Raw genomic sequence first — 14,330 nt, 5'->3', positions numbered from 1 at the left:
TCTGGTGCATATTTCGGATGGAAAAGAGAAGGTTATAGCCTATGCTTTTACGACACTTACAAAAGCCAAGAGAAACTACTCAACTACAGAAAGAGAATGTCTTGCTGTGATCTTGGCCATGTGCAAATTTCGACAGTATCTCTATGGACGGCCATTCACAATTGTTACAGACCATCATTCACTTTGTCGGTTGACAGGTCTTAAGGATCCAACAGGGCAACTCGCCAGGTGGGCACTACGTCTTCAAGAGTATGACATTACCATAGTGTACAAAAGTGGAAGAAAACACAAAGATGACGACTGTCTTTCAAGAAGCCCTGTGCAAGATCACGAAGACTTCGATGAAGATAGTGATAGTTTCGCTGCACTCCAGGATCTCTCTGCTAAGCAGAGATATCTCAAATTATGCTTGCCTTAAATTGGTCTGAGGATGTGAAATGACAATTTAAGGTAGTTGATGGATTACTTTGCAAGAAAAACTTGACACAAGACGAAAGAGGTGGCTACCAGTGAATCCTAAACAAATGCACTTAGATGTTCTATGGAAATTTCATGACAAACATGAGGCTGCACATTTAGGATTTACTAAGACATTCGATAGGATCCACAAGAGATTTTTCTGGCCAGGTTTATTTAGGAGTGTCCGTGACCATGTGTCGCACTGTTGAGAGTGCCAGAGAAGAAAGGCAGGTCCTCAGAAACCACCTGGCCAACTCATACCAACTCCACCAGCCGAAACGCCTATCCAGCATGTTGGAATTGACCTCCTCGAATGATTTCCAACGTCTGCTAGTTGCAATAGATGGATTATTGTTTTCACTGATTATCTGACATGCTATGCCATTACAAAAGCCGTGAAAAGAGCCGAAGCATTCGAGGTAGTCACATTCATTGTGGAAGACATTGTATTAAAACACAGTGCCCCAAGGTCATTAATTACAGATCGAGGGAAAATATTTCAATCAAATCTTGTGCCGTCGCTGCAACATTACTCATCACATGACGACTGCCTAGCATTCGCAAACTAATGGGCCTACTGAATGCCTTAATAAGAACTTGGCTGACATGCTATCAATGTTCATCAATGTTGAGCAGAGCAACTGGGATGAGCTGCTACCTTTCGTGACGTTTGCCTACAATACCACCCAACAAGACACCACAGGATTTACGCCATTTTTCCTGGTGCATGGGCGTGAGGCGACGATGATGATGGACACTGTGTTTCTGTTATATACTGATGACGTTGACGACGACTACATCGGCCAGGTGTTAACCACAACTGAGGAAGCTCAGCAGTTGGCTCTACTCTGCACGCTGCAGGCTCAAGAAAACAATAGCCGAAGGTATGACACGAGCCACTGCCCTGTTGTTTACCAGCCTGGTGACCTCGTCTGGATCTTCACTCCTGTTTGCAAGGTTGGTCTCTCTGATAGCCTCCTCAGGCACTACTTTGGACCTTATAAGGTTGTAAGGCAGTTGTCTGATGTTACTTACGAAGTTGAAGATTTCGACCCCGACACAAGGTGACAAAAGATCAGAGAATGGTCCACGTCCTTCGAATGAAGCCCTATAAGGATCCTGCAACCCAGGGTAAATTCTAAGCTCCAGCAACAGGCAACAAGCAGAAAGGTAATGAAGAACCAGCAACAAGGGGAAGTTCTAAGAAGATCACCACCAGGCATCGGGAGTCGGAGTATGCAGGACCGATGACTCGTTCCCGGACTAGGAGGAAGTAACACCAAGACGCTGTTCTCTTAAGAAGGGAGCAATGTCGCAGAAGAAGCCAAGTAGCGCAGTCACCGTAGTGTGGTGGTTATGGTACTAGATTGTTGCATGGAGGGTCGTGAGTTCAAAACTCACCTGAACTAAAAAATTTTAATTTCTATATACAGTTAGAGTACTTTCTAGGAGTATCCAGAAATGGGAAAAATCATTGTACTGGAATGTTCTTTAGCTGTACATATACAATTTGTGTTCTGGCCGGAGGCAATTTGCTCCGCACTCCTGTATGTGTTAAGTGAAGTCAGTGTTCGTCATTCATCTGCTAACACCTTCCTCTACATGACACTATTATCAGCACACCTCTGGACACTGTGGATCTCGCAACATTGAATTCCCTAACAATTTCCAAAATGGAAAGTGACTGCAAGAAAGAAAACAAAACAGCACATATTGGTGTGTATCCAATTCTTGTTTAAAATTATTTGTCTGGGGAAACAAGATGAGAGAAACAATTTACCTACTGGTTTCAATGCCTTGCTATTGTTGTTGGATCCAATTACATGAAATAAAACAATATCAGACATTTTTCACAGTATAGCATTTTGCATCTCATTGTCAGTTTTAACAAGTATATAGCCTATGTCCTCAATCCTTTGCATTTTTGTGACAACAACAGGTAGTAAACAAGGGACTGTTCTACTGTTACTAAAACGTGCAATATTAAAAAATTGTTTTAAGAACTCTGCTACAGGAATTGTGATTAGATGATGTATGTGTAAGAAATAGTGTTTTTCATTATATTAAAACCCTGATTGCTGGAAGTCATCTGTAGTGTGACGTCACCATGATCTTATTTGCGGCTCCATGCCTTCATCTGTAAAAACAGAACCCTTATATGATCGCTTTGCTGTTGTCCGTCTGTCTGTCTGTTTGACTGTTAAGAACCATTATTCTCAGGAATGAGTGGATATATCAAGTTCAAATTTATGTCACATATTAAGGTCTATGGTCCCTTGAAGACGTAAAAATTTTAAGCTTCTAAGTCGTTCAATCAAAAGATAGTCAAATATCATATAATTTGATGCTCGATAACCCACTCATCAAATTTATGGGGTGCTTCCCGTTGACCTAGAATCACGAAATTTGGCAAGAAGCAAGGTTTCATGGTACAAGTAAAGGAAAAAAATCTGAAAAATGTTATTTATAACACAAAAAAATTGTTTTTTGTCTTATTTTTTTTATTTTATCCGCCTGTCTGTTTGTCCATCTGTCTGTTAAGCCCCTTTTTGTCTGGGACAGTTAGGCATATCAAGTTCAGATTTATGTTGTATACTAGGTTGTATGGTGCCTTGGTGGCATAGAAAAATTAAAGCTTCTAAGTCAATGCAATCAAAAGTTTTGGTCATTTGTGTCACATACTTAGATACTTGCAATCTACAAAACCTATAGGGTATTTCCTGTTCACCTAGAATCATAAAATTCGGCAAGGAGTAAGATTTCACAGTACAAATAAAGTAAAAAATGTGAAACTTCTTAAATTTTAATTACATCACATAAAAATATCTTTGGCCATTTGAACATACATTGCATCATCATCATCCATCGAAAGCGTAATAGACGAACATTACTGCATGCAAATATAAAATGTAGATTGTAGTCATGTTTTAGCAAGTAAATAAAAATGTTTTCTTAAATCTTCTCCCTCTCTAATATAAACTGAAATCCCCTGTTTGCTTCTTTTTGTATGTCCAGGCTAGTCTGAAGAATTTATTGAAATAATCAGCAACCAGTTCCCCAAAAGAAACTTTATTTCCTTAAGGAAATAAAATTTCTTTTCTGGATCTGGTTGCTATTTATTACGATAAACACAAATACAGTGGCTGAATACGGATAAAATACTAGTCAGATATTTTCATACGGTCTTGGAATTCTTGCCAGTATCGATGTCAATAACAGGCAAAAGTCATTGAGATTTTCGATTCCCAGGATGAATGAACTGTATACATACGTAATTAAGTTTGTATGGAACCCTCAGTGTAAGTGTCTTACTCACACTTGTTTCCTTTAGCTGCTGATATGAATGGTCACTGCAGCAGCAATGATGTGCTCTCTGAGCTGTCCCAATGCTCCTGGGAGAAATTAATGGTATTTGGCATTTTTGATACAGTTCAGATACTTAAAATTCCAGTGTGTGTACTCTGTGTTTTTGTGCTATGTCATGCTATGCTCTTATTATGGTTGTTTCTGGTCATTTGTTGATTTACAGCCTAGGCAAAACAACGGCTGTCATAAGCAGATAAGCAGTGCTTTGGCAGCAGAAAGAGTAAATTCATTTTAGTGTCCTCTTTGTGTGTGAAAGGCGTGTTAAGGACCAGAAACTGTCGGGAAGCAGCGTCGAGAGGAAGTTGATGATCAGCTTCTGACAGGTCAATTTTAGAAAAATACTGGCCTCCAGCAAGTTTAGTGAACAGTTCTTCAGGACGGGGCATACGGCAAGTGTCGATGAAGCATTGAGCATTTACAGTGGCTTTGAAATCGCCACAGAGACAAATATCACCATTTGGCTTAGCAACGACAATGACAGGAGAGGACCACTCACTGGAAGTGACAGGAAGCAAGACCCCTGAAGTAGTGAGACGATCTAACTCCCGTTTTACCCGATCACGAAGGGCCACAGGAATGGGTCGAGCCCGAAAAAACTTAGGGCGAGCAGTGGGTTTGAGCGTGATATGAGCTTCAAAGTCGTTTGCACGGCCTAATCCAGGAGAAAAAAGGGACGAAAATGTCGTCGACAAGGAATCCAGTTGAGCTTAAGGAATAGCATCAGAGAATACTGACAGAGTCATCTATGGAGAACCCAAAAACACAAAAGGCATCGAAACCAAAAACATTTTCTGCGTTGCTCTGGTCGACCACAAATATGGGAACAGTGCGAACAACAGATTTGTAAGATACCTCAGCATTAAACTGTGCCAAGAGAGGAAACTTCTGTTTATTGTACGTCCGTAATTGCTGAGTGACAGGTGACAGGAGTGGAGAACCCAACTGAAGATATGTCTGAGAATTAATTATAGTGGCAGCAGAACCAGTATCCACTTGCATGCGAACATCTCGACTAAGGCTTTGGACAGTGAGGCATAACTTCCCTGAAAGGGAAGAAGTGCAATTGACAGACAACACAGAATCAGAATCAGCGTCATGTTCATGAACATCATGTATACGGTCGGATTTGCAAAAGGAAGACACATGACCTTTCTTTTTGCAATTGTGACACACAGCCCAACGTTGGGGACAATCCTCGCGTGAATGTTTCGTAAAACACCGCAGACATGAAGGAAGTTGCCGGGGGTTTTGCTGCAGTTTCTTAGCGGGTTGTTTACGGCTAAGCTGAGGCTGCGCGTGGGAGCGCACTGTGGCCACGTTGGCCGGCGGGGACGCGCCACACGTGTCGTCAACAGCGCACAGAGGTTGTATTTCCCCGACATCACCCCACGCCTCTATTTGCGCCCCAGCAGCGCGAGAAATTTCAAAAGACTGCGCAATGGAGAGAGCTTTATCTAGAGTCGGATTCGCCAACTGAAGGGCACGTTGCCGAACTTCTTTGTCGGGCGTCGAGCGGATAATAGTATCCCGTACCATGGAATCGGCATAGGATTCTTTGTGAACGTCAGTAACAAATTGACACTTTCAACTGAGGCCGTGAAGTTCAGCAGCCCAAGCGCGATAGGATTGATGTGGCTGTTTTTGACAATGATAAAAGGCAACACGAGAGGCTATCACATGCATTTGCTTTTGAAAATAGACAGACAGAAGTGAGCACATTTCAGCAAAGGACAAAGACGCAGGATCCTTCAAAGGAGCCAATTGCAACAACAACCGATACATTTGAGTTGAAATCCAGGAAAGGAACAGAGACTTACAAGGTTGTTCGTCCGTGACATGAAACGCCAAGAAGTGCTGTCGAAGACGTTTTTCATAATCAGACCAGTCTTCCGCCGTCTTGTCGTAAGGAGGAAAAGGAGGTATAGCCAATGACGAGAAATGCACCGCATTTGACGCTGTTAGAAGCATTTGATGTCCAAGGAGATTTTGAAATAGTTGCTCGGCAGTAGCCATGGAACCCTGTGGGTCAACGGTGAAAAGGAAAAATCCACTACCTCATCGCCAATTGTTACAACGTCAAGTTTAACACATATATTTCAGAACGACACAACACATATAAGTCACAGAGTAATTTGACAAGCAAGACATGTGTACACGTTAGCATTTGAATGAGCACTGAGTCCCAGTCTAGTGGCTGCAGCTCGGCTGGCCGCTTAGGTGGCGCAGCTGCTGCATGGCTGGCAGACAGCACCGCACGTAGAGGACGCGCGTAATTCCGCAGCGGCGCTTTGAATGATCGGCGAGTCACAACATAAATATCAAGCTATCAAGGCATCTCATCATGGGAACTGAAAACAGTAAAATCTATGGGGAAAGACAGAAACTGGAATCTATCCAACAAATAATTAAGGACATTGAGTGCAAGTGCTACTCTGAGATGAAGTGGCTGGCATGGGAAAGGAATTCACTGCAAGTCGCATCAAACTGGCCAGAAGACCGTTGAAGCAACTTCCTCACCCCAATTAAATCACTCTGAACCCTAAGTGTGTTATTTGGTGGTTTATGTATTAGAAGTTCCATGCTACAAAATTGTGCTATTGAGATACGTACGAACAGTGCAGCTGGTAATGTAGTGACCATGAAAGACTGGGACTAGCATTAAGTTCCAGCCCAGCCCCCCTTTTTTTAATGTACCTGTTGTCACAGAAAATGTTGAAGCTCTCTCTCGAACATGTTACAGTGGCCTTGACTCAACTGAAATATTCACAACTTCCTCCATCCATTTTTGAAGGCACCAATTTTCAGCATGTTTAAAAACAATCTGGGACTGTGGAATGTGCACAAAATGCAACCAAAAACAACTGTTGTTGACCACTGTGGATGCACAGAATCATGTGATCTGACAGGTGTGTGTGTGTGTGTGTGTGTGTGTGTGTGTGTGTGTGTGTGTGTGCGTGTGTGTGTCGGCGTGTGCGTGCACATGTTTTAGGAGAGAATGTCTATTATCAATGTAAAACCGACTTGTTACACATCATATTTAGAGTTTGCAATTATAATCCACAGAACACACAAATAAAATTACTTAATTAATTGATCTGCACCAACCATGTTGCCAACCAATGTCAGTATGTTCCACACTGCAGCCACACTGTCCCATATGAAGGTGGCTAGAACATTTAATAAATAATTTTCAAATAAACAAATACACACAATGAAATTTAATTATCTTTCAATATTACACAAATTGCTTGTGTATACTTGTGAAAAATAGCTTCCAGTCAAATATTTATTTACAAACATGTAGACTGTGTTTCAAAAGGGATTTCAGCATTTCCAAAGGAAACAGTTTTGATGCAGACTAGTTTAATTTTTTATTTATTCCTTACGATGGTTGCAGTGTCGTTAATGTCCTGAGTAAAATTCATGACACAATGTTACTCATCTCACCTGTGCATGGAAAACACCACTTAATTGTTCACAATGCTGAAGATTAGAAAGAATTAGTTTTCACTGTGGAAGAGAGGTAACAATGAGGAGAGTACTGCCAACTTTCAATTTTCATCGCACTGCTAAAGCTATGAAGCACTTGGAATGGAATGCTTCAACTGGACAGATCATCATCTTGTTTGTCTGTGTTACCTTTTTCCAGAACTATCTCTGCAGCAGATGATTCTTCTGTATTACCACATACATTTGCATTAGCAGGCAAGGCACTTCCTGCATCTGTATTAGTTGACAAGGAGAAGTCAGAAATGTAATTCAATGCAGTTCTGGATACAAAGGCAGTATTTAACCACAGGGGAATAAGTGAAAGCAGCTTTCTGGCAATGATATGATAGAGAGCTGCATCTGCTGTGTGTGCTATGAGGCAACAGCGAACAGACTCCTTTTTGCTTCCAGCAATAATACGGACAATGAATGATGCATTTTCAACTTCTGATGGCTCTTGTTCTAGATGCTGTGAAATCAGTGTTTCTCGCTCCATCATAGGGAGTTTGGGATCTAATTTATGCTTTGTGGCAGCCTTCTTGCGCATATTCCACGTGTGCAGTACGGGTTTGCCGGAACATTTCCAACTACGTGGCAGACACTTAGTAATCATACAATCCTCCACAGATACTGGACCCCTTGTATCATCAACTGGTTCTACCTTCAACCTGCAAAATGTTTTGTAAATTAATGCTAATTTTACATACACATATACACAGATGTTTATACACAAATAAATACAACAGGATGCAACAATGAAAATTGCTGTTTTGAAAGAAAATTATATTTATTGTTTTAATTTATTATTCTTTCCCTACATAAATAGCAATTTAAAATGACATATTTTTAAATATGATATCCAGCAAGTGATGTATTGTCAGTAAACTGATTTACTTGACTTCTGAAGTTATGGGTGACAGTTTCTAGCATAACAAGAAGTCCACAAGCTACGTTTGGTGAATTTTCACCTTCAAGTGTATGAAGGTCCTTTGCTGTACAGTGTAAACAATGAATTTTAGATACCAAACTGAAAAACAAGAAAAGTTGCGAAGGGCTAAATTGGGCAAGTGCACCGGCCACAGAAGATTGTCCACCAAAGAGACCAGGTGTACAGAGTACTTTTCCTACAAAATGTGTATGCCATGATGCCATCTTGCTGAAGACACACATTCCCAACATCCTTTTTTTTTTAAAGACTGGGCAAAATAAAATTATCAATCACACTGACAACTAGTTGGGAATTCATCATTGTACATTTGGTTTCTTAGAAAAAAAGTAAGGCACAATGATCTCTAATGTCAATAAAACACACCAAACAGTTACACATACTGAGTGAAGGAACTTCTCATGTAGTTCTGCAGTGTACACCACATAGGCAGGCAAATTTTCACATGCATTATGCTGAACATCAAAATCGCATTCACTGAGTTCTTGCATCATAGCTATGGGAGTATAGGCCTCCATGAAGAATTCACCTCACAGAGCGTTCAAAAGTTCAAGGGCAGCTGCTTGCTAGCATGCTGGGCATCATCAAGGAGATGCATGCTGCAATCTGACAATTAACTATGTAACCACTCTTTAGAGAGTGATTATACAGAAACAAGTATTAGATTAAATTCTGTAATACAAAATGACCTAAGGGCCCAAAAATGGTAGTAGTATTTCAAAGTAACAGTTAGTTAAAATTTTACAAAGAGTAGATATTCGAAATAGAGTAACACAAAGCAGTACAAAGGGAATCCAAGGAAGATCTAACAGATCTGTGTTTTGTTTTGAATGTAATATATAAACCAATGCGCAACGTTGTTAGGCCTCTTGAGTTTTTGTTTTCACCGGTGGCGAGTGTGTTCACAGTTCTTCCGTGGTAGCTGGAATTTTGGGATTAGAAGCCTAATTAAATTGCATTCTTAGAACTGGATTAGACATTGGAGTGGTGGAAAATAGATTATTTTGGGATAAATTCAGAGAGTGAGTCAATTAGAGGTGACTGGGTATACGAACACTGATATTCAAGTGTATGGTGATTGTACGTGTTAAACGAAAAGCTACGATCGTATAATTATGATTGTGAAGAGATTTACTGACAATACGAAAACTTTTATGTTGAATTAAGAGTTTATTTGCTGTATACGAATTATTAAAGAGCATTGGGACCGAAAATAGTTTGGACCTTATCACACTAGTATCTTTGCCACTTGTTGTCAATGTGATTCTGCTAATAAATGTAAATGTGAAAAATAGTGCCCGTTAAAAGACTAAACTTGTGCTGAACAGACACTGAAAGGATTCGAACCCATAATTAATATCGTGTTGTGAGAATTGAGAAGCTTAGACATTGTAAGGTCCAGAGACATCTTTATAATTCATCGGACATTAATGGCAAAGGACAGTTTCATGGGAAAACATATCTTTGGTGATAGGCACACAAAGGAATGTAGTACTGACTGACTGTTAACATACCGAAACGATACGCACTAGGGTCAACTCTCCTTTCATTGCTCCCCTAATGCCATCTCTCATTAATTTAAGAACTTAACTGTGTCACTAAAACAGAAATATATGAGACATTCCCAGTGTTTACTGAATTCCATAATCAGCTAGTATGTAGACAATAATATCTGTGAACATTCAAGGGATTCAAGGGTTATTGAAGGAAGCTGATAAACCTTTTTACAAACAGATTTAATAGGATTCAATGGCAGGGAATGGTTCTTAACTAGCTGGGACAATATACGGTATGCACAAACTTTTGAAATCAGCTCCGCGGCCGCGGGGAGAGGGGGGGGGGGGGGGGGTGAAGCGGGCATTAGACCATAGGGCTTTACAACAAACATGTGTTTCTCCTTTGGTCAATGCACTGTAGCAACCACGGCAGATGGTAAATAAATGTCCCCATCCACTGCTTCAAATGAGGCCATTCCCACCTTCAGTCTTTCACGCCTCTCTTTCTTGTGTCCCTTTCAAATCAGGAAGTTTCACTGTTGCAACACGTAATCAAAAAATAATATACTGGTAACTGTAGCAAGTTCAAAGTTACAAAATATATGATTAGTAACTTTTAAAACAGCAAAACAATCTGGTCTCTGAGGAAATCCATTCAATGAACTTGTTCTCTAACTGCTTAATGCCTTTTCCACTAATCACAGCCAGCAGCCAGAAACAACTACTCTGTAGCAAGGAATGAAAATCTACTGAATGACATGGTGTAATGAATGAAAGTGAGGATAAACCATTGTTGGAGACTGAAAGGAATAGATTTTATAGATATTCAAAACTCTTTAACTACAGCCTCTAATAGTGAATGCAGTATCCAATATGAATCCTCTAGTTCAACATAAAAGAGTGATGTATGATATTTTGGTTGTCAAATAACTGATATAAACTGCATCATCCATGTTTCCAACATTAGAGCGACTCTGAAAGTTCGGAGAAAATAATGCTAAATGCTGTTTCCACAAAAAAATCATATCTAAGTATCACCTAACCTTATACAGTGTATTGGGTAGAAATGTCAAAAGGAAGACTAAGATATATGTACCTCAAAATTATTCCTACACCTATCATAAAACAGGACTACTCATGCCATTTTTCAACTTTAACATCTGCACTTTACTTTAGAGAGCAACTGGTTCAGTTAAAAGTTGGATATACTACTATATATTCCCATATAAGGAAATTTTATCAAATGTATGTCAGAAATTGTAAAATAAAGACATGATGGCTTTGGTTACCCCATGATGTGGACTTACAAGGGCCAATAGTTAGATATCAATGTTTGGCTCACGGTAACTGTGATTAGGAAACTGAAGTTTGGTTCAAATGATCTGGGATTAGAGTAACACAGTTCATACGCTGTGCTAAGCTCACATACCAAATGCCTTAAACATGCAATATGATGAAGAAATTGTAAACAATTGAGGAGATTTTTTCAGAAGTCAGTTAAAAATCAAGGTTCTTGCTATGTTTGTCCTGTTGAAATGGTCTGGTCAAAAGCCAATATTTGCTGTTGATATAGGGTGATGAAAACTAAGAGTTCTTTCAAAATTCAATATTTGCTCTCAGAAAGTCAAAGCCAAAGTCAAGAAACACAAACTGCGCTTTGCTTCTGAGAAACCTGGAAGGGAGAACAACAATTTAGAACATCAATAACAATGGAGGACATCACATTCAATAACAACGTGAGAATTGTTTTTTGGACATACAAAAAACATAAACTGTAGCTAAGCCCTTGCTATCAGAACCAACATTAGAAATAAATTAGTGGTTTACACACCAAATTAGTGGTTTACACACCAACATTACCTCCTAATTATTACTCAGTTCAAGCCAGTTTTGTCAGAGGGAGGTTTGTGCTAAAAGAGTAGCTGTTGAACTATTAGATGGAGATTAATACAAGTGATTCAGAAATGGTACATATGTAACAGAGTGCTCAGGTGGTACGAAGTCCAAGTCGACAGTGAAAGCATTCAAGAAGTCCAACAAGAACAAGAAAATGGAAGCTATTGCTGTTCATGGGGGCTAGTAGACATCAGTAAACCCAAAAGTCTTAGGAAGGAAAGAACGCAGAGCAGCTGATCTCACTTAGAGCAATATAACAACTTTTCATCACTTAAACAAAATGAAACAAGATAAATTATTACTAAAATACATGATAATCACATCACCAAAAGATAGAGGCAGGAAGGAAGAATACTGTTCCAATGTTGTATGCGCCGTAACATTTCAGGTAATGTCACGGATGTCCAAAGACAGATACTCAAATTTGAACACCAAGTGTCATGTAACACGAGATTATAGACTGAAAACTCAGAGCGGGACTGCAGCACAACTAAAGATAAGGAAGTTAAATAAGCTATAAAGAATGATATCAAAATAAACAGGTGTAGAGAGAACCACTATTGACGGAAAAAGTCCAAAAGAGATATTTGCTATTCGAACTGAATACAATCTAAATGTGGAAACATTTCAGTAATTAAACAAAATAAATAAATAAATACGGAAATCATCAGGCTTTCCAACTAGCTCTTTACCAAATTAAAAACATACTTTCTATCACTGCTTTAATTTGTCATATAAAACTAATAATACAGATATATGTTCAACATGCAAGACTGATCTACTGAAATTAAAAAAGGAACAAGATCTGAAGTAAAAGAACCAATTAATAAAAAACCACAGGTTGCACAAACTACGTGCAAAAACGTTCTATGCAATTTAACGAAGGAGGAAAATTCAAATGTGATTAAAAATATAATGTAATGGGATAGATAAAAACTCTACTCACCAAGCCGCGACCGGTGAAAACACATATAAGGGTACTTAAATCTGCAACCTTTTGGAGTCAATGGCTCCTTCTTCTAGCGGAGGGGTTGAAGGGGAAGGAAGAGCAGTGAAGAAAAGGACTGATAGGTTTAGGAAATGGGGAGAGTTTGAAAAAGTTGCTCAGAGCCTTGGGTCAGGGGAGACTTACTGGGCGGGAAGAGAAGCAAACACTGATTTGTTGGAGACTGGTCTGGGGAAGATTCGAAAACCTGAGAGCTTAATAGTGGAAGCCAGGATAATAAGCAAGTCCGAGATTACTGACAAAACAGGTTGCAAGAGTTAATAAGAGCACAAAGCTAAGTGCATTACATGTGATCGATGTAGGAAGCAGGAAACATAGACCGATCTGCAAAGGAAAGATATACAAAACTAAAAGGGAGTGGACACAGGAGTAGTTACTGTGAGGAAATGCTGTGACTGAAGAAACTGACATAAATTAAAGCCAGGTGGATGGTGAGAACCAAGCATATGTTGTAACACCAGTTACCAGCTGCAGAGTTCTACAAAACTGGTGTCTGATGGGGGGGTGGGGGCATCCAGATGGCATGTGTGGTAGAACATGCCCCGCAACAAGATATTGTGTGTTACCAGTATACACTCTCCGCCTATGCCCATTCATCTTAGCTGATAACTTGGTGGTAGACATGCCAATATAAAAGGCCGAACATTGTTTACGTAACATTTCGTAAACAATCTATGGGGTCTCACAGATATATGTTTTGCCAATTACGGGGCTGGTATAGGTGGTGGGAGGAGAGTGTATAGGGCAAGTCTTACAGTGGGGACAGTCAAAGGGGTACATACCATACAGAAATAGGTGCAGAAGGAGCACAGGGTCTGACAGGATATAGCAGAGATTTGGAGGATGACAGAAAGCTATTGTGTGACGGGCAAAATATTAGACAGAATGGACCTCTTTTCAGGGCATGATTTTAGGAAGTCACAGCCTGATCAAAGTAACTGATTAATACATTCAAGACCAGAATAATACTGAGTGACAAGAGGTGTACCCCTAAGTTGTTTTTTGCAACGGTCAGCAGTACTAGGATTGGATTTGATGGCCCTGGAAATCAGCTTTTGAACTGGGCTTGTGGGGTAATTAGGTCCAGTGAAAGCTAAGGTGAGAATGGCGGTGTATTGCCATAGAGAATCTGCATCTGAACAAGAACGTTTGCCTAGAATGCCAAGGCTGTATGGGAGGGAATATATGACACGGAAAGGTTGAAAACTGACAGGATGTAACTTTCGTTGTTAGTAGGTTTAATGTGAACAGAAGTTTGCAGTTGACTTCATCCTCACCGAAGGTGAGGTACACAGGAGTAAACATCTTCTTACTCTGTATTATTCTGGTCTCGAATGTATTAATCAGCTACTATGACAAGGCTATGACTTCCTAAAATCATGCCCTGGAATAAGGTCTACTCTGTCTGACATTTTGCCCACCACACCCAGATTAGCCTTAGCCTCCCCCCCCCCCCCCCCACCCCCCCCCCACCCCAAATCTCTGCAATACCCTGTCAGATCCTATGCTCCTTCTCCTTCTTTTTCCTTACCCTAGGGTTCCTAACCCCGTGACCATCCTCACTGTAAGACTTGCCCTATGTACCCTCCTAGCACCACCTGTAACAGCCCAGTAACTGACAAAATATATACTACCAAAGGGAAAGCCACCTGTGAAATGACACGGGTCATGT

At 40.1% G+C, this 14,330-nt stretch overlaps 1 protein-coding gene across 4 annotated transcripts in view; it reads right to left on the bottom strand.

Moving 5' to 3' along the window:
• Window positions 1-14,330, bottom strand: part of LOC124797977 (speckle targeted PIP5K1A-regulated poly(A) polymerase-like) — a 254,563-nt gene that overhangs the window by 33,463 nt on the left and 206,770 nt on the right. For 2 of the 4 annotated variants that reach the window (XM_047261151.1, XM_047261150.1), the window contains one exon: window positions 7,465-7,982. In XM_047261151.1, the coding sequence (XP_047117107.1) occupies window positions 7,465-7,982 (518 nt within the window). Of the gene's footprint in view, window positions 1-6,907; window positions 6,993-7,464; window positions 7,983-14,330 lie in introns of all 4 variants that reach the window. The other 2 variants (XM_047261152.1, XM_047261153.1) reach the window with 2 other exon arrangements.

This window comes from Schistocerca piceifrons, chromosome 5 (assembly GCF_021461385.2).
Source record: "Schistocerca piceifrons isolate TAMUIC-IGC-003096 chromosome 5, iqSchPice1.1, whole genome shotgun sequence".
Taxonomy (NCBI): Eukaryota; Metazoa; Arthropoda; class Insecta; order Orthoptera; family Acrididae; genus Schistocerca; species Schistocerca piceifrons.
Note: the sequence above shows the minus strand (reverse complement) of the source record. Positions and strands in the feature narration are given on the sequence as shown.